This window comes from Anopheles moucheti, chromosome 2 (genome assembly GCF_943734755.1).
Source record: "Anopheles moucheti chromosome 2, idAnoMoucSN_F20_07, whole genome shotgun sequence".
Classification (NCBI taxonomy): Eukaryota; Metazoa; Arthropoda; class Insecta; order Diptera; family Culicidae; genus Anopheles; species Anopheles moucheti.
The window spans coordinates 72783151-72802336 of NC_069140.1; the positions used below are offsets into that span (position 1 = coordinate 72783151).

The following is a 19186-nucleotide window of genomic DNA, read 5'->3' on the forward strand; positions in this document are numbered from 1 at the left end:
TTTCGTTTCCAAGGAAACCCGGTGCAACGACAACGACAAAAGTAGTACACATCGCACGGGATATCGGGTCGTGGCTGTCTCATGCAAAATTCATCGCCAAACACGTCTATCACCGGGACAGACGGACAAGTGGGGGTACCTCCGCCACTACGCACTATTCCGAAATGCTCTTAAAATAGAACCCGTGTTCTACATTTGCCGCAATCCGTCTGAACACGGCCATACCACCCGATGCAACCGATTCGATTCTGCACCATCACGGGTTACTGCGAACGAAGATACTTCCACTTTGCAAAAGTAATTAGCTACACAATCGTGTTCAGCATGCAACTGCACCTGAGCGGTTTTGCCTGCGAACAGAAAAGCTCTACTTCGCTCATTATATTATCCCGTATTGCGAATTTACCTCTTCAGACTGTTGGCTGGTCGTGTGGTTCGCTTCGCGAGGAAGCTTCAGTGGTTTCAGCTTCAGTCGATTCATTTTTCACCACAGTTTTACACTCTCTGCACGCAGTGCACCACAATACACATGTTTTTCACACGCACAACACACCCGAATAACACAAAACACCGTACACGCAAATGGAAACTGCAACACGTTTGGTAAAATTTGGATCAGAATTTCAAAAAGAAGCCGAGCGACCTAGCCGTACGAGCATCATTCTGGATTTACTTTTGTGTTTATGTTGTGTGAGCTGTCAAACATTCAATGAGCGATTTAACGAAAGATTTAACGAACGCGTCAGATTTGACGTTTGGTGGGTTTTTTCATCGCCAAACAAAACAACAAGCGCGAACTAGGCGGAATCGCAATTTTACAGGTGAAAAACACTATTTTCTATTGTTTGTATAGATTCACCACTTATCAACTACTACTACTACTAACCACTGTGTCGGCGATCGTGCATTGGCAACCTTCTCCGGATGACTCGTACAGGTGAAAATGGGTAAGTTGAAACCAGGTCAAACGCACGCATATGAAAACCGACCAGGTATTGATTTTTGTCACACACATAACAAAATTCACAGGAAGGATCGGCGTCGATCACGTAGTAAGTCTACCTCACCGGAACGCAAAAAGAAACGATCTCGGAGCCACGATAGGAGCAAAGGCAGTAGTTCCCGTTCATCCGTCAATAATGGTAGTACCAACGCAGCCGGCTTGTCATCCGGTTTTGGTGGCAGTAGCAGTTCCGTCCGTCGAGAACGCCACCGGGAGGAACATCGGGAACGAGAGCGAGAGCTTTGGGAACGGGAGAAAGAACGCGACCGGGAACTGGAAAAGGAACGCGAAAAGGAAGCTGCTCGCAAGCGCGAACGTGAAAAGGAGCGGGAGAAACTACGTGAACAGGCAACCAAGTAGTAAGTACAGAAAAACGCGGATAGCAGACACCTCTCGTTACTTTGCATTTTTTTTTTAATTTCAATTGCCCTTTCACCACAAAACAGTGCCCAAAGCGTAAGCAGTAGTGGAAAACAGTCCAAGTTCGATCAGATGCCTCCGGGCATGATGGCTCCACCGCCCCTTCTACCGCCTACGGTTGTGGTCGTGGAAAAGTTGGCTGAAGAAAAGAAGTCAATATTCCGGGAACGTCTCAAAGAAGAGGTATACGAGGTTCCGGTAGCTCCCATCGACAAGGAGGAGGAACAACGTCGCCTTGAGCAGGAAATGACGAAACGCCGAGAGCGTATCGAGCGATGGCGGGCAGAGCGTAATAAAAAGGAACAGGAAATTAAGAAACCACTTCCAACGATCGTTCCGATGTCATCGTCTGGCGCCAAAAAGTGGAGTCTCGAGGACGACGAGGAAGACGACGAAACGGAAGACGCAAAGGATAAAGCGGAAGAGGCGGTCGAAGAGGAAGAAGAAATCGATCCATTGGATGCCTTTATGAAGGAAGTAAATGAAGAGGTACGAAAAGTAAACAAGCTATCCAATCCGCTCCCAAAAACGGATGGTAAAGCATCCAGCAGTGGTGTTACGATCATTACCGGTGTGGCAAAGCAAAAATCGGAAACGAAAAAAGGTGAACTAATCGAGCAGAACCAGGACGGACTCGAGTACTCGTCGGAGGAAGAACAGGAAGACATTAAGGATACAGCAGCGAATCTGGCTAACAAACAGAAAAAAGAGCTGGCCAAAATTGACCATTCCGGCATTAACTACATGTCTTTCCGAAAGTCGTTCTACGTGGAGGTTCCAGAAATTGCTCGCATGACCCAGACGGAGATTGATGCGTATAAGAAGGAGCTGGAAGGTATTGCCGTCAAGGGCAAAGGATGCCCGAAACCGATCAAAACTTGGGCTCACTGTGGTGTATCGAAGAAGGAGTTTGAGGTGCTTCGTAAGCTTGGCTTCGAGAAACCTACACCGATCCAATGCCAAGCCATACCGGCCATCATGTCGGGAAGGGATCTAATAGGAATAGCCAAAACTGGCAGTGGAAAAACGTTAGCCTTTATTTTACCCATGTTCCGGCACATTCTCGATCAGCCCCCGCTGGATGATGGCGATGGACCGATCACTATCATAATGACACCAACACGCGAGCTTTGCATGCAGATCGGGAAGGATATTAAGAAGTTTTCGAAATCTTTGAACCTTCGAACCGCATGCGTTTATGGTGGAACGGGCATATCGGAACAAATTGCCGAGCTGAAACGAGGTGCAGAAATTATTGTCTGTACTCCCGGTCGTATGATCGATATGTTGGCGGCAAACTCGGGTCGTGTGACAAACCTGCGGCGCGTAACGTACGTCGTGCTGGACGAAGCCGATCGTATGTTCGACATGGGCTTCGAGCCGCAGGTGATGCGTATCATTGACAACGTACGTCCCGATCGACAAACTGTAATGTTTAGTGCGACCTTCCCACGGCAGATGGAGGCACTGGCGCGAAGGATCCTCAAAAAACCGATCGAGGTGCAAGTCGGCGGACGATCGGTCGTTTGTAAGGATGTCGAGCAACACGTGGTGGTGTTGGATGATGAGGCAAAATTTTTCAAGCTGCTCGAATTGCTTGGTATTTACCAGGAGCAGGGTAGTATTATCGTGTTTGTCGATAAACAAGAAAATGCTGACAGTTTGTTAAAAGATTTGATGAAGGCGTCCTATCCGTGTATGAGTCTGCACGGCGGTATCGATCAGTTCGATCGAGACTCAACCATGGTGGATTTTAAGCAGGGTCGTGTTAAGCTACTGATTGCCACCTCAGTTGCAGCTCGCGGATTAGATGTGAAGCAACTAATTCTCGTCGTAAACTATGACTGTCCGAACCATTATGAAGATTATGTGCATCGCTGTGGACGAACGGGGCGTGCCGGAGCAAAGGGATTTGCATGGACATTCCTTACGCCGGAGCAGGGACGGTACGCCGGTGACATTATTCGTGCGCTCGAACTGTCCGGCGGTACAGTGCCAGATGATTTGCGCCACCTCTGGGACACGTATAAAGCGGCACAGGAAGCGGAAGGCAAGAAGGTTCACACTGGTGGAGGGTTCAGTGGTAAAGGCTTCAAATTCGATGCTCAAGAAGCGGCTGCCGTAAATGAGCGGAAGAAAATGCAAAAAGCGGCACTTGGGTTGCAAGATTCAGATGACGAGGAAGATCTCGAACAGGACATTGATCAGCAAATTGAAAACATGTTCGCTACGAAACGCATTGTTAAGGAAGTGGAAGTACCTTCTACGAATAATCGTGAGCAGCAGAATAATCCACCACCGGTACCAGCTCCTCCGGTTCCGAATGTGACGCACTCGGACAAGCTCGAACTGGCCAAACGGTTAGCGTCGAAGATCAACCTTCAGAAAACACTTGGCACAGATTCAAAGGGAGCTACACAACAGGCAGCCGAAGCAATACTAAAGGGTGCCAATACACAGCAGCTAATTGCGGCTAAGACAGTCGCGGAACAGCTGGCGGCTAAGCTTAACAACAAGCTCAACTATCAACCGAAAGATGAGGAGGAACCGGTGGTGGAAACGAACGAACAGGTGTTCCGTAAGTATGAGGAAGAGCTGGAAATTAATGATTTCCCGCAGCAGGCACGTTGGAAGGTTACATCGAAGGTACGTATCGAATGCGTCATGAATATGATCTGCTAATCCGCTAGAAAATAACATCAATCGCATGGATTTTTTGTCTACTCTCTCATTACAGGAAGCCTTAGCGCAAATATCCGAATACTCCGAAGCGGGTCTCACTGTGCGTGGTACGTACGTACCAACTGGTAAAAATCCACCCGACGGTGAGCGTAAGCTGTATCTTGCTATCGAAAGCTGCAATGAGCTCGCTGTGACGAAGGCAAAGCGTGAAATAACGCGCCTCATCAAGGAAGAGTTGTTGAAACTTCAGGCATCGTCTCATCATGTCATCAATAAGGCTCGATACAAGGTGGTGTAAGTGTCATCTTAACCATAACCATGCCCTGAGTATCCTCAGCTATTGACAGTATAATGAGTACATAGAAAGTAATTTAAGCAAAATTATTGCTTTCAAAATAAAATTATCAAATTCCATTCATAAGGAATGAGGTTAAAATGGAAAGATGAAGATTAAGGTGATTTATCACAAAAATATTGCCCATAATATCTAACTAAGCAGTCCGACCAGTTCCAAGAATTGTACTGTAAGATAGTGATGAGAAAGTTCCTTTTAACGGAACGGAATGAACTTAATAGGTTCGCTGAACCTACTTCCTCGACAAAATTTAAATAATCCTGTATGATACATATTCCATAATAATTCTTACATATTCCTCGCTATTTTAAAACATATTAGTATAATTCATTTACAGTTTTTCGTTTACAAACAACTATGAACTCTTCGCAACTTTAAACGATATTTTTTTATCAGAGCTCTGAAAACATCATTAAAGAGAGGACGTAATTTAAACAAACAAACTGGAGAAGTAAGGAAATGAATGGAATACAACATTATTGGTTATCGGAATGGTTATCTAAAACAGGCAATAATAACGAACCTAGTAAGTTCGAAACGAAATTCCCATCACTACTGTACAATAATAAAATTCAAGTCGTTTTATCGGGCATTCGTTTTATCAATTTTATGGAAATAGTGTCGTATCATAAAGAAAGTGCAATCGTAATCAATAACATTTCTTCTATATGTTTCTGGTTCCATCTTTCGAGAAGTTGTTGATATCCAAGACTTTCGACATCTTGATGTGAAAGTGCGACTGAGCACTGATGCTCTATGCTCTATGGATGCTCTATGGAACGAAAAATCTGCGAATTTGGCAAATGGGGCAACCGGTAAGTTTTACTCGTACGGTATGTATCAGTTATGAGTACTTTCAATTTAATTCTTTTATAATTGCTGTAACTGCCGTTTGCATTAATGCGTTTAATGATTTTCTGATAGGTGCTCATGAGTAACTCCCAGTTAATTCCACCATGTGTATCGCCGTGAATATTACCATAAAATTCCTCCATTATTCTGTTAGTGTATATTGAGATATGTGTGTGGGAACGAAATGGAAGCACAACCGAACCGTTCGAAGAGCGAACTAATATTTACTACATTGATCCGTCACAGGTGTAATGATACTGAATTGCTTGAATTTCTGTGGTTTAAAATTGTAAAACTTTAAACAAGATTTTATAATGCCGTTCAATATCTCTGAAACACAGCGTAGTCGCTGGAGTGTCACTGTCCCCTAATTCCCTTTCAGACTTCAACAGTACAGGAATAGTAATTTTTGCAACTGTTACAAGAATTTTCAATGTTCATAGTCTCGATTGCTGTTCCGTAATGATTCATCGATTGTTTGGAAGATAAGCGTCTGAAATCTCCCGTTTTTAACCTGTTTTCTTCAGTTCATTAGGAACTGATAGTCGCTATCTGTTCCTAATGTCACGGATTGCTTACGTGATGAAGAGAAATGCAATTATTTTTATAACCATCGGTTCACTAGTACATAAAGATGCAATAATTGTACAATTTGCTTTCTCTTTCATTTTATTACATAACTAAGCAGAATATTTTTCCATAAATCAATCCATGAAACAAATTTAGTAAGAGAAGTTACCCTTGAATTCGTCGGTATGGTAGATCAGAACATCCTTGAAGTACATGTTCTTGGTGTAGAAGTAGCTGAAGTCGATGTCACGGTCGAACGGATATCCGAACGGCAGATCGTCGATGTACTTCGAGCCAGAGCCAACACCACACGAGTACGTGTAATCGTAGGTCGAGAACTGCTGCACCTTCGGGGTGTAGTACGGGGTCACGATGAAGTAGAACGTCATCTCGTAACCGCTTGGGAGACCCTTCGGCAACAGCAGACGATCGGGGAAGCCGCAGTGAGCCTCGGAGTTGTCCAGGACGAACTTCTCGCCACCGTTGTAGGCGGTCATGATCTTCTTGTACAGCTCGGTGTAGGTCGTGCGATCGCGGACGCTGTAGTAGAAGTCACGCGAGTTGCGGACGATCGTGTTCTTGCCAGTGACAAAGTCGTACAGGTACTGGTCAACCTCGACGAAGTATTTCTTCAGGTGCTGCAGCTGCTTGAAGTCGTAGAACTTGGGGCCCATGTACACACGGACCACACCCTTGCCGGCGAACTCGGAGAACACATCCATGGTGTAGGTGAATGGCTTGTGGTTGATGCGCTTCTGACGGGCGAACACCGAGAAATCGAAGAACTTCTCACCAGACGACTTCAACGGGATGACGTTGCTGACATCCGAATCGTAGTACTCGAAGTAGGTCATCAGCTTGTCGAACACAACGCTCTTGATCTCCACACCCTTGAAGTACAGCTCCTCATAAGTGTACGGCTGCAGGTAGCCCTTGAACTGATAGTAGAAGGTCAGGAAGCGGTTGTACAGCTGGTAGAAGAAGGGATCGCGCATCGAGGTTTCGAAGTGCATCAGGGCGCTCGGGAAGAACTTGACGAATTTCTCGCCACCGCTGTACAGCTGGCGTGCGACGATTTCCAGGTATCCGAAGTAGTCCTTATCGACGGTGTCCGGGTTGGCGAAGATCATGTTTCCGAGGTATTCAACCGATTCTGGCTTGCGCATATCGATCTTGGATCCATCCTCCAGGTAGTAGTAGCCCTTGTCGATGACCTGACGAATGCGAAGTTCGTAGTCCTTCAGCAGGTTCACCTGGTAGTAGAAGTCCTTCGAAACCGAGTAGTAGTCATTGCGCACAAAGAACGGAATGCCGTTGTAGTAGCTCAACTTCGACCAGTAGCCAGTCTTGAGCGGGAAGTCGTAGTCGAACTCTTCAATCGGGCCCATGAAGTTCGCTTGACGTTCCAGGTAGTAGCGGGCAATCAGCTGCTGGTACATGTAGATGTACAGCTCTCCACGACGGTCCTTGTACAGGTTGAACTTGTCAGTGCCAATGAAGTACGGGTAGTCCATCATGAAGTAGTAATAGTACGCGTTCAGGCCGATATCCTCGGTGAAGTACGACAGCTTGTCCTCGCCGTAGTACTCAACGGGGTAGGTGGCGGTGTAGTTGGAGTAGACAACGTTGTACTTGCCATTGCTGACAAAGCCGAACTTCTGATCGTACAGCTTGCGGAACGTAACGCTGTGGATGACATCGGTATTGAAGAAGTAGTACGGGTAGATCTCGTAGATGGCCGGCAGGACGAAGCCCTTCAGCTGCGGATGCTGGAAGACGGCCATGGTCACAGCGTGGATGAACATGCCCTCGTTCACATTCTCGCGAGCCCAGACAACGTTCTTGTAGAAGGTATCAAAGTCCACAGAGTTGTAGAAGAAGGTGAACAGCAAGTAGGTTTGCTTCATGTAATCCCGGCTGTAGATGGTGAACAGCTCTCCCTTGGGCAGGAAACCAGCCTTGTATTGGTTGAAGAACTCAACCACTTCTTGGAAGTTCTGTGTGTAGGAAGAATACAATCGCAATAAGTAATGAACAAACAAATCGGGAAGAAGGGTGCCGGTGTTCTACGTACCACATATTTGCTCTCATCGGTGATGTAGGACTTGGTGTACGGGAAGTACTCCTCGAACTGCAACGGAAGATGAATGTTCCTCAGGACCTCGAAGAAGAACTTCTGCTTGAACAGGAAGTCCTTGTCGGCTGTTGCAACGAAGTGTATGGGTGCGGTTAGATGGTGATCTTGTTGACGGAAAACCGTCTGTACTTACCATATTTCACGCCGGTCACGGGTTGGGAAGAGGGATAGTAAGCGCCGCTGGCCAAGGCGACCAGGCCAAGAGCGATGGCTACAACAGTCAGTCTCATCTTCTACTCTCCTTTGTGGACACCACACTGTGAGTGAGGATGAGCTGGACGATTCCCGTTTTATACCCAAATGCACCAGATACCTTATCAGTATCGGGCACCTTGGTACTTCTTGCTTTCGTAATATTGATAGGAATGTTTTGTGCATTATGCTGTCCGCTCTTTTACGTTTATTTTCACAAGATTGTTTCTATGCTTGATAACATTTGAGTTTGTGTATTTTTTCGACAATACCAGAGCTGTAGTATCTCTCATCAATGGCTGCGAGAAAAAAAACTTGCGAATGATTTTGAATGTATTAATCATCTCGTGAAACCGTGCATGGAGATTGCTTCACCTGGAAACAAGAGTTCACTCGAGTTCATAGTCTTATTTATAACCTTGAGAAGCTATTCAACGAGAGTTTCCTAACCACCATACAGTACAAGTGAATCGCTTAAAACAGAAATCTATAGCATTGTGATAGCAACAACAATCACGAATCGTTGAAATGAAATAGGATTTGTAATATTTATAATTGGGCACTTTTATTTACAGTACGTTTTACTTGTCGCCACTAGACTTTTACTTTGCCACGGATTGTCAATTGCATTGCCTTGGGTAGGGGAATACTCGATCCTCTTGTAATAAAAAAAAACCCGCATGTCTACTGCTTAAAACCACCTGATGAGAACAGCCCGGGTTAATCATTATCGGATTATTGTATACTATAACTAGTGTTGCTTTACATAGCTACATCTAGTCCTTGCATTAGTTTCGTTATTTGCTTGAACAATTCTGTTTCTAATTTTTTCATACTTTTTTTTGCTAAAAGTATGCTTTTCAAACACGTCTACTTGGCAGCTTATTGCGTGTTGGATAGTTAAAATTTTATAATTGAAGTAACCATAGTGATTCACCATTTGCGAATCATAGCAGTTTGTGGTTATTGGTTAAGCTAACTATAGTATTTAATCAAAGGAGCCAATAATTGTTGTAAGCAGAGTAGGCATAAATAAGTTTTTGTAACTCGGTTGAAGGGGCAGCATTTGGAACAAGTTATTGAACATGGTCATGGAACATGGAACTGATTTGAACAGGTCAGAGCCCTGATTACCGTCTTGGGCCAAGGATCTTGACTTGCTGCACGAGTCCTCTAAACCGCGCACGGTCGAGCGCCGTCTACCTATTCCATAATCTCCGCGGTTCTGGCAGATCGCTCCATTTGGGCCTACCACGCCTTCCCTATTCTTGTGAACAACCTGACATGCAAACATTTGATAACAATTTTTGCTTCCCTAATTTTTAAGTTGCTATCCAAATTCCGGAATGCTAGTTCTACCGCCGTGGAGTTGATCGCGCGAAGATCGGTTAATTCCGGAAACCCTCGCGCTGGATTTCTTTTCCCTTTAGACTGGACGTCAGGCTGTTTTCTGTATTAACCAGAATTAGTTCCTGCCGGTGGGTCATATACTGTCCATTGACAGTTTTAGAAACAACAAAATATTATTTTTTCTATTTTTAGTTCTGTCATATCTGTCAGAGTGACAGTAGAGAATAAAAGTTAGTCGGGGATTGGAACTGCACGAGTATGCACGTCTTTTCTCTCTTGTTCCGAAATATAACAAGTTCGAAATTCTATATTTAGTTCCAAAGCTACGAAATATGTGTTGGGGGTTACGCAGTATTACACATTAAGTGAAACTGGGAGTTCGGATTGAATGTATAACAAGGAAGAGAAAAACACGTGCACTTTCCTGTACGTCTATTGGCGGAATCAAATTTACATGCAAACATTTATACAGGGTTGAGCAACCTGCGGTCCGCAACTCTCAAGCTAATGTTGAGGGGTAGGAAATTGCTTACTTCAACAATATGTGTATAAAGAAATAAGATAAAGAAATAGGTGTATAAGAACGGCTGCGATTAGCCGGACATGCAGCCTGTTTGAAAAGGACAAGATATTGTTCTCGCTATTGCTGGCTACGAATCTGCAGCAGGATGCCGGCCAGCTCGGGTCGCCCGAGCTGATGTTTTTGCTTACCGGAGGTGTTGGATTGGACAATCTTGATCCCTACCCGCCAGCCGTTTGGCTGCCGGACAAAAATTGGGATGAGATCTGTCGTTTGAAGATTTCGCCCCGTTGAAGGAGCATGTGGTTCAGAACTGGAAGCGGTACTTTGACGACGATACACCACATGAGGCATCCATTCCGGAGCCGTGGAATTCCACGGTGACAGCGTTCCAGAAGCTGCTGGTACTTCGATGTTTCCGGGCGGATAAGTTGGTTCCCACGATCGAGTTATATGTGGCAGGTAGGTGAACAGTTACCCTATAGGATATCGGAGATTTGATTATTGTAGACTGACTGTTCCAATCAATCAAGCAATCAATTCCAGAAACAATGGAACCAAAATACGTGGAACCTCCGGCTTTCAATTTGGCTGCATCGTACGACGAATCGAACTGTTGTGTGCCATTGATGATCGACGAAGGTACCAAGTTCGGCAATTGGGTTCTGCTGCAAAACTGTCACCTCGCCCAGAGCTGGATGCCGACGCTAGAGAAGATCTGCGAAAGCTTCCAACCGGACACAACGCATCCCGACTTTCGGCTCTGGCTAACCTCCTATCCGACGGAACACTTCCCGGTGGTGGTACTACAAAATGGAATCAAGATTACCAACGAACCACCGAAAGGTCTACGCATGAACGTGTCGCGCTCGTTCATGAGCGATCCAATATCCAACGTCGAATGGTTCGAGGCGTGCAAACAATCGGCCAACTTCAAAAAGCTCCTGTTCAGTCTGTGCATCTTCCACGGTGTCGTGCAGGAGCGGCGCCAGTTTGGCCCGATCGGTTGGAACATACCGTACGAGTTTAACGATACCGATCTGAGCATCAGCTTGACGCAGTTGCGAATGTTTTTGGACGAGTATGAAGAAGTACCGTATGTGGCACTACGCTACCTAACCGGAGAGTGTAACTACGGTGGCCGTGTAACGGATGATTGGGATCGTCGGTGTTTGAATACGCTTCTAGCAAAGTTCTACACGGCGCAGGTGCTGGAGAACGAGAGAACGGACACTTTGTTGGCCAATACGCTCAAGACACAGGTATGTCGGTTGTTAGGTGTAGTACATCTGTAGTCAGTAACGCCATTTTCTTATCGGATGCAAACTGAAGGATCGTACCGTAAGTATGCCAGGTATTCTTCTGGTTAATTCCCACAGTACCTCACTGATTAGTAAATATAGGTGAAATACATTTAAACTGCCTTGACTGACACACACTGGAACTTTAAAACAATTTACTTTTCAATGTTAAGTAACTTTATTATCTGAATTTAATGCTACATTCCCAAAATACCCACCATTAGCATTTGCTGCAAATGAAGATAATGTAAAATTAGGTTAAATTGCCAAACCTGGTTCAAAAAATTTTAAACAAAAATTGATTATGTTTCATTCTACTAATTGGCTAAATTTCCATTGGATTTCCACATTCAATTGACAATGGTAGATTCTTGAGAATTTAAAGGTTTGTAAAAAATAGGAAACTGTTTGATTTTGTTTTTAAGTTTCATTAAATTACTGTAACCAATTCTTGATTTTCTAAAACATTAACGAAACGTAAGTAGTCTACTAATTGAGTATGTTATTCTCGCACAGAACACATCAACCGGTGTGTTCAGGGAAACTCCTGCCGAGCTTGTGATTAGCGTATCGTCAAACATTTTGAAGCTTCTTCCGCCAGAGTTTGATCGGGACGCCGCACTGGAGAAGTATCCGACCGACTATCATCAGGTAACTCGTCAGTTCTCGCACTGAGATTTCTCTCGATTACAGGAATGTTATATACACGATACTCCCTTATCTTCTGCAGAGCATGAATACGGTACTGGTGCAGGAGATGGTACCGTTTAACAATCTACTCATCTGCATCCGGGGTAGACTCCAGACGGCTCGCAAAGCCATGCAGGGTCTTGTCGCCATGTCACCAACCGTGGAAGAGGTGGTCAGCGCGATACTGGTCGTCAAGATCCCATCCGTCTGGGCGAAGCGTTCCTACCCGAGCCTGAAAACGCTCGGCTCGTACATTGCGGACTTTATCGCGCGGTTAGAATTCCTGCAAAAATGGTACGACGAAGGCCCGCCAGCAACATTCTGGGTGTCGGGCTTTTTCTTCACCCAGGCATTTTTGACCGGCGCACAGCAAAACTTTGCCCGCAAGTACGTCATACCGATCGATCTGCTAGTGTTCGATAATGGGATAGGGAAAAAGGCAGGATGGGATCTGCAGGAGTCTATACCACGCGTCCTGTTTGATACCGTGCCATACGTGAGTACTGCTTAAGATGGTAAGGTTTTCCTGTCGCTAAATTCATATTTGCTCTTTTAGATTCTGCTGAAACCGATGAAAAAAGACGATTTTGTTCCGCGGCACACGTACCGCTGTCCGGTATACAAGACGGCCGAACGGCGCGGTACGCTTTCCACGACGGGCCACAGTACTAACTTTGTCATAGCGTTGTTGCTAAATTGTGATCCCAATGTGAAACCGGACCATTGGGTTTTGCGTGGTGCGGCTATGCTTTGTCAGCTTAGTCACTAACCGGTTTCAACGCACAGCACGGAGGAAGAAGCATGAAGTATAAAATAGGCTCCTAATGCTTTTTTGCCCCTTTCTGCGATCAATGACGTAGGGGATTTTCGTTTAATGAGGGTTTTTCAGAATTACAAGTCATTTTACAAGCAAATTAAGACATGATACGAAAATAGCACGATATACATATTTAACAAAAGCAACTTTTTTACGTCTAAAATATACAAAATAATTCAATTTTTACAAATATTTCATGGATATCTGATTAAAAATGGTTTGAGTTGCAAAACATAATATAAGCTACACGTGTACTGCTACCGTTCCGTCGACTCAACAATAATAAAGCACCAGGCACCGACTGATAAAAAATTGAGGTTGCAGCACTAGAAAACAAAATTCATCGCATTTTAACTAGGTCGTTACGCCAGGAATAGTAGTTGGAAATTATCACACAGGGAAATCAACCACCACCACCGAAACGGGAAATCAACCACTGATCAGATGCTCTCACTATGCGGCAGATCTTGGAGAAGATGACGGAACAGCAACTCTATTCTTTCCATCTCTTCAATGACATCAAGGCCGCATACGATAGTCAGGTTAGCCAGATAACGGTTACGACGCAATGAACTCTGTTGGAATCCCGGACAAACTTGCCATACTAGTACGAATGATAATGACCAAAGTCGCTAATGACCAAAGTCGACCAAATTACGGGGACCATCTTCTATAAGTCAAAGTGATAGACTCTCGTGACAGCTAGAATTTACGTTTAGTTATCTTCCCAAACGTTGGAGGACTCAATCCCCTCCTTTTCTGCGCTGCGTCACCATCTACTTGGGGTTGTCAGGATCATCAAGTGGCTTCGGATCATACCCCATTACAAGAGCAAGGTAAATTGATTTGAGTCAAAGAAACTATTAAAGTGAGTATAGCGGCGGATCAAACGGTAGGCGGTTTAGGCGGTCGCCTAGGGCCTCGCCGTGTCGGGGGCCCCAAAAAATATGTGAAGTAGTAAAAGGTACAAAGGTACTCCGCGAATTAACAGCAGAGTTAATTTATAAATTGTGCTATAGCACAAAATCTAATTAAAAAGGTAAAAAAATTATCGAAAATATCTTCCTTGGTTATATAAAACAATTGATTCTATTTGACTAGCTATATCGGCTATATCGGCCCGGCTACATGACTACGCAAGAGTAGCTATGAGTGCACTCAAACTCCTTCTTTATCGGCACGGCATCCTCAGGATGTTGAAGCCTACCATTTCTGACTTTTTTTTCTACTTTATTTCCCCGTGGTGGTCCAGATGAAATTTTTCCATGGTCCTGTCTTGTGCAGATCGGCTGCGCTGCCAATACACCTGGCCGTCCCGTGAACCCTTATATTCCCTATTCATGTATTCTCTTTCTTGAACGGGATTTTCGAGCTAAAAGTTTTCATATTTCGATTGTCACAATTTCTGCAAGTTTGCAAGCCGGTAGTGATGTTATAACCGGCACAATCTGTCAGTGTACTACGACATGGCTAGCATTGTCATAGAATATGAATGAAATCATATTGCAATGATTAGAACTCTCTTTTCCATTTGATATTACAACCTCATGGTTCTTGGAATACCATTTCTGACTTTCTTGATTTTTACTTATTCGAAGCTGGATTATAGACCAGCTTATAGACTTAATATCTTAAGGCATCCGAAATTGGATAGATTCGTTTTTGGCCGACAAGCCGACGCAATTTTTTTGGGATGGAATTCATAAATTGCCTGAAAGATGGGAAAATGTTATACCTTCTGACGGGCAATACTTTGAATAAAATATATTATAAGATTTTTCCACAATAAAGCATAAAATTTCGCTTAATAATTCCGGTTTTTAAGCTGTACACCCAATATAGTTCCGCCCTGGGCCTCCAAGCGGATTGATCCTCCACTGCGACTTCGTGAATAAATCCGTTCAGTGGATTACATGGTGGCTCCAGAGAGGAGTTAAAGTTAAAATTGAATTACTTATAGCTCCAGTGTCGAACTTATTTGTCTAAAGTTTCAATCCGTAAAGTGTTTGAAAAAAAAAGAATAAATCACTTGAAAGATAAAAAAGTAAATGAAATAAACCGTGGTTTAAAAGTGTTGTTCGAAGTTCAAGACTTGTAACGTCAATCTCCGAATTTTTATATCCAAATCATCGTTGTCCTAAGTGTTGTGCCCATTAATACTGCTTAAACCATTAAAGGAACATTAGTGCTTACGCTGTGTTGTGAAAATTTCTTAAAACTATTGTGAAAGACATTGATCGGCCACACGCGCGAAACCCAGAGAAGTACCGTGCAAACATCATCACAGCGTAGTCATCCAACTTCCAGACGGTACCAGTTCCTGCCTGATCTACAAACGGAAACGCATCAGCTTACACAGGTAAGTCAGTTTCTCATTATAAGGCAAGGAAATCACTGATTCGTCCAAAATGCCTTTCAATTTTGTTAAAAACCCAAACGGTAGCTGCCGCTCGTGCGAAGGTATTGATACCAACGAAAACACAATGGCAGAATGCTTCGAATGCGACCGTTGGTTCCACTCGGAGTGCGTTCGACTGACACGCAGTCCAAAACCGACGGAATGCTGGCTATGCCCTAAATGTCAGAAGATCAAATACGAATTAAAACGTTTGACATCTGAAATAGAGGCATCTGCAAAATAGCAGGAGCAAACGGAAATTGAAAAAATGGACGAGTCCATTATAGACACGACAATGAAAGAAATGGTTATCAACCAAGGAAAAATGGTAGAAAACCAGAAGCAACAAATGGAACAATTTTTTAACGCTTTCAAATCCATGATGGATGAAAGACAAGGACCATCGCACATGGAAACTCTTCTACGAAGACAATCTTTGATGCAATTGCCAAAGTTTGGAGGCGATCTTAAAGAATGGACGAACTTCAAACAAACGTTTGAAAAAACAAAAGAAGAAGGCAAATTCACGGATTTAGAAAATTTAAGCCGTCTAAGACTAGCTTTGAACGGAGACGCATTAAGGCACGTTCAACAGCTTATGGTGGAATCCAAAAATGTTAGCGAAATTATTAAAAGATTAGAAGCAAAATTCGGAGGAACACATCTAGTTTACATAGAACTGTTAAATGGTTTGCAACGATTAAAAAAGGATTCAAAGAACATAGTCGTCGTGATTTAATAAATGCACTAGAAAATTTGGTGCATACAATAAAACTCACGGATGAACCATCTTATCTTAACGATCATAGATTGGTGCTCGAATTAATATCAAAACTTCACTATAACATACAACTTGATAGAGCCAAGTATGTAACTAAGGAAAAAGTCAGCTTAAGAAATCAAACATTAGATGAATTATGCGAATGGCTTAAACCTTATGCGGAAACCGCAACTGTTATGAGTACGTTACAATCACTTACTCAAAAGGGACATGTTAACATCCATGAGATAAAAGGCGAAACTAAAGCAAAGCCAAAAAACTAGGAACCAACCAACTGGAAACCAGTAAATCAAAGGCAAAATGCTTAATATGCAACAAGCCACACGAAACTGTCAAATGTTACGCCTTAGTGAATAAAAATGTCACAGAACGGCAACAGATAGTTCAAAACAAACGTCTTTGTGCAGGGTGTTCAAAATCAAACAATCATGCCGTAGAAGCTTGTGGAAGCGCAAAAAAGTGTGGTATTAATGGATGTACAGCAAAACATCACCAAATGCTTCATCCTACGGGAACAACTCCAGTAGTTGAACAAGAAGCCGTTAATAACCATCACGAAATGCAGATGCCGTCTTCGACACATTATCAAGTGTTACCAGTAACTTTGATGAGCAAGGATAAGTCCGTTAAGACATACGCCTTTTTAGATCCGGGTTCATCTCTAACCCTATTAGATGCAAAAATCGCCAGGAAGCTCTCCATAACGGGAGAAGAAATTCCACTGCAACTGGTTTGGACTCAAGGCACGGAAGCAAACCAAGAAGGAAGTCAAAGCGTAAATTTAAAAATTAGGGGCGCATCAAAAAAGACTTTCAACCTAAAAGACGTTAGGACAATCAAAAATTTAATGTTGCCAATACAAACATTAAATTGTAAAGAATTGTGTTTTAAGCACCCTTATTCGAAAAACTTACCAATAATTGAATTTGATAACGTACAGCCGACAATCGTAATCGGTATAAAACATAATCAATTATTAATGGGGCTAAAGCATCGATATGGTAAACAAGGAGATATTGCAATGAAAACTAAATTAGGCTGGCTCGTTTACGGGAGAAATTCGGATAATGAGAATACGAATTTCTCAATGGTTATCCAAGAACAGCATGATATCCAAAAAATGATATCTAACTATTTTTCTTTGGCAAGATTTTGGTGTAAAACCAATAAAACAACTTCCGGAATCGGAAGAAGGAAAAGAAGCTAATCAAATCCTGCTATTGGTATAACAACACATTAATGGCGAACACTACACACGTATAGGCTCTCAAACGAGGGGCGGAGGCAGTACAAATAAAAGAACTACCAACACAATCCAAAGTCACTAAATTAAATACCTTTATCACGGCAATACTAATACTTTTGTTTCTTTCAGCCCAAGCAATTGGGGAATCAACAAGGGGTTAAATAACGTATGACTGCGTTAACAACGATATAAATATCACTAGCTATTCCCTTATGGACGTTCCGCCATCCTGCGTTCCGCCATCCAAAAACGTTTCAACTGAAGAAATACGTATTCAAGTATTGCAAAGAAGCCCAAATACTATTATTCACCTTTATCAATGCAAAGTCATTATTAAACGAACAATTAAACATTGTGGCGCCTTTTCGCACATATCAGCTTATGAACGAAGCTATGAATAAATCGTTAAAGAATTTACACCACAGGAGTGTAAATTAGCTCAAATGCTAGGATCAATTGCTTTATCAATCAATGCCAAGGTTAGGGAATTGCGTCGCAATCACATCACAACGAAATCGGGTTATACGACTACACGGCTACTGCAGACCTCGAGAACGATCAAATCATGCTGCGTAACGGTCTTGTTTGCGCACATACGACGGGTTGGTGTTTAGATTCGGACTACGACTACCTCACCTGGGAAGTGGATCTGCAACCTTAATAAACACCTTAATCTCGAAAGAGCATATGTTTTCAATAAGAGCTCGAGACGCTACACAAATATGCGGCTTTAATAGCTACATCACCGACCATCCAAAAATATTCATCCTTGAGCTAAGTGGTCAAATGCGTTTCCGAACGTATGCCATCGCATTAACGGCCGATATCGCTCAAATGTAACGACAGGTATGGGTACATAAAGAAGATCGTGTACTGCAGCGCATCTTGTAGCGATCCTCTCCAAACGAACCCATACAAGAATACGAACTAAACACTGTTACGTACGGCACAGCCTCAGAACCGTTTTTGGCAATACGATCTTTACAACAAACGAATAAGGACCATGGACATCTATTTTCGGTCGCAGCAAATCGGAGTTCCGATTTCTACGTAGACGATTTGGTTTCCGGAGAACGCTCGGCTGAGTCTGCGAAAAATCTACAATCCGAGATAGAAAATCTTTACGTCAAAGAAGGATTTTTACTACGAAAGTGGGCATCTAATGACCCAACTGTTCTTAGTGCAGTAGCTGAAGACAATTTAGCAACTAGTCCATTTACGACAAATGACAACGAAGGTCCGCTTGCAACATTAGGAGTGATGTGGACACCATCATCAGACGTCTTGCAGTTCAAGGTGGGCAACTCGGAACGCTCACGAAAAGGAAGGTATCATCTTGCATTGCTCAAATCTACCACCCTTTGGGCATAGCCGACCCTGTGAAAGCAATCGTTAAACAACTCCTGCAACACATATGGAGCCTGTAGACAGAAATCTCAGAACCGTGGGGATGGGATGACGAGCAAATCAGCAAATCAGCGCAGAAATTCACATTAATTGGTGCAGTCCAGTTCCTACGACTCGGCCCGAACCGATCGTATGGTCGGCTCAGATAGCAATTTGCTAGAAGCATGTACAAATCAAAACACAAAAAGTAGGGAAAAGCTCAACAAACAACAGTATGCTCTGCTAGCGTTGTACGTCATATTGAGTAAATAGAACTTAGCTAAGCTGTTGTCCGACCCGGAACAACAGGAAGCTATGCAATGCTTGCGGGGAGCAGTTCAGAGTAATGAGAAGACTAGTATTATTCAACAAGTTCGCGATGGTATTCCCAAGTTTGCTCAAGCAATATTTGCGGAGTATTATGCTGCCTGTTGGATATACGACAATAAACAACGCATGAGAAGTGAGAGCTTCTTCCGATCGTGG

The 19186-nt window shown here is 43.4% G+C and overlaps 4 protein-coding genes across 5 annotated transcripts in view; 2 read left to right on the top strand and 2 right to left on the bottom strand.

Moving 5' to 3' along the window:
* LOC128310752 (A-kinase anchor protein 9) overlaps positions 1–526 on the bottom strand; it is a 34132-nt gene extending 33606 nt beyond the window's left edge. The window contains exon 1 of the mRNA XM_053047468.1: positions 407–526. Within this exon, the coding sequence (XP_052903428.1) occupies positions 407–481 (75 nt within the window). The 5' untranslated portion in view covers positions 482–526. The remainder of the gene's footprint in view (positions 1–406) is intronic.
* Positions 527–821: 295 nt separating this feature from the next.
* LOC128309277 (probable ATP-dependent RNA helicase DDX46) lies at positions 822–5452 on the top strand. Of its 2 annotated transcripts, XR_008288850.1 has the most exons (6): positions 822–947; positions 1030–1362; positions 1450–4069; positions 4161–4399; positions 5156–5275; positions 5385–5452. XR_008288850.1 is itself a non-coding variant. In XM_053045641.1 (4 exons), the coding sequence occupies exons 1-4, from the start codon at positions 925–927 to the stop codon at positions 4401–4403; spliced, it is 3219 nt and encodes a 1072-aa protein (XP_052901601.1). In that variant the 5' UTR covers positions 822–924; the 3' UTR covers positions 4404–4944. The 2 variants fall into 2 exon arrangements, 1 of the variants encoding a protein (XP_052901601.1); XM_053045641.1 differs by lacking the exons at positions 5156–5275; positions 5385–5452 and having other exon boundaries at positions 4161–4944.
* A 582-nt stretch (positions 5453–6034) lies between these two features.
* Positions 6035–8249, bottom strand: LOC128310240 (hexamerin-1.1). The gene is made up of 3 exons (XM_053046831.1): positions 8153–8249; positions 7957–8084; positions 6035–7879 (listed from the first exon to the last, which is right to left on the bottom strand). The coding sequence occupies exons 1-3, from the start codon at positions 8247–8249 to the stop codon at positions 6035–6037; spliced, it is 2070 nt and encodes a 689-aa protein (XP_052902791.1).
* A 2888-nt stretch (positions 8250–11137) lies between these two features.
* On the top strand, positions 11138–13178 carry LOC128297859 (dynein axonemal heavy chain 12-like). The gene is made up of 4 exons (XM_053033570.1): positions 11138–11343; positions 11899–12033; positions 12113–12568; positions 12629–13178. The coding sequence occupies exons 1-4, from the start codon at positions 11149–11151 to the stop codon at positions 12839–12841; spliced, it is 999 nt and encodes a 332-aa protein (XP_052889530.1). The 5' UTR covers positions 11138–11148; the 3' UTR covers positions 12842–13178.
* Positions 13179–19186: the final 6008 nt, after the last annotated feature.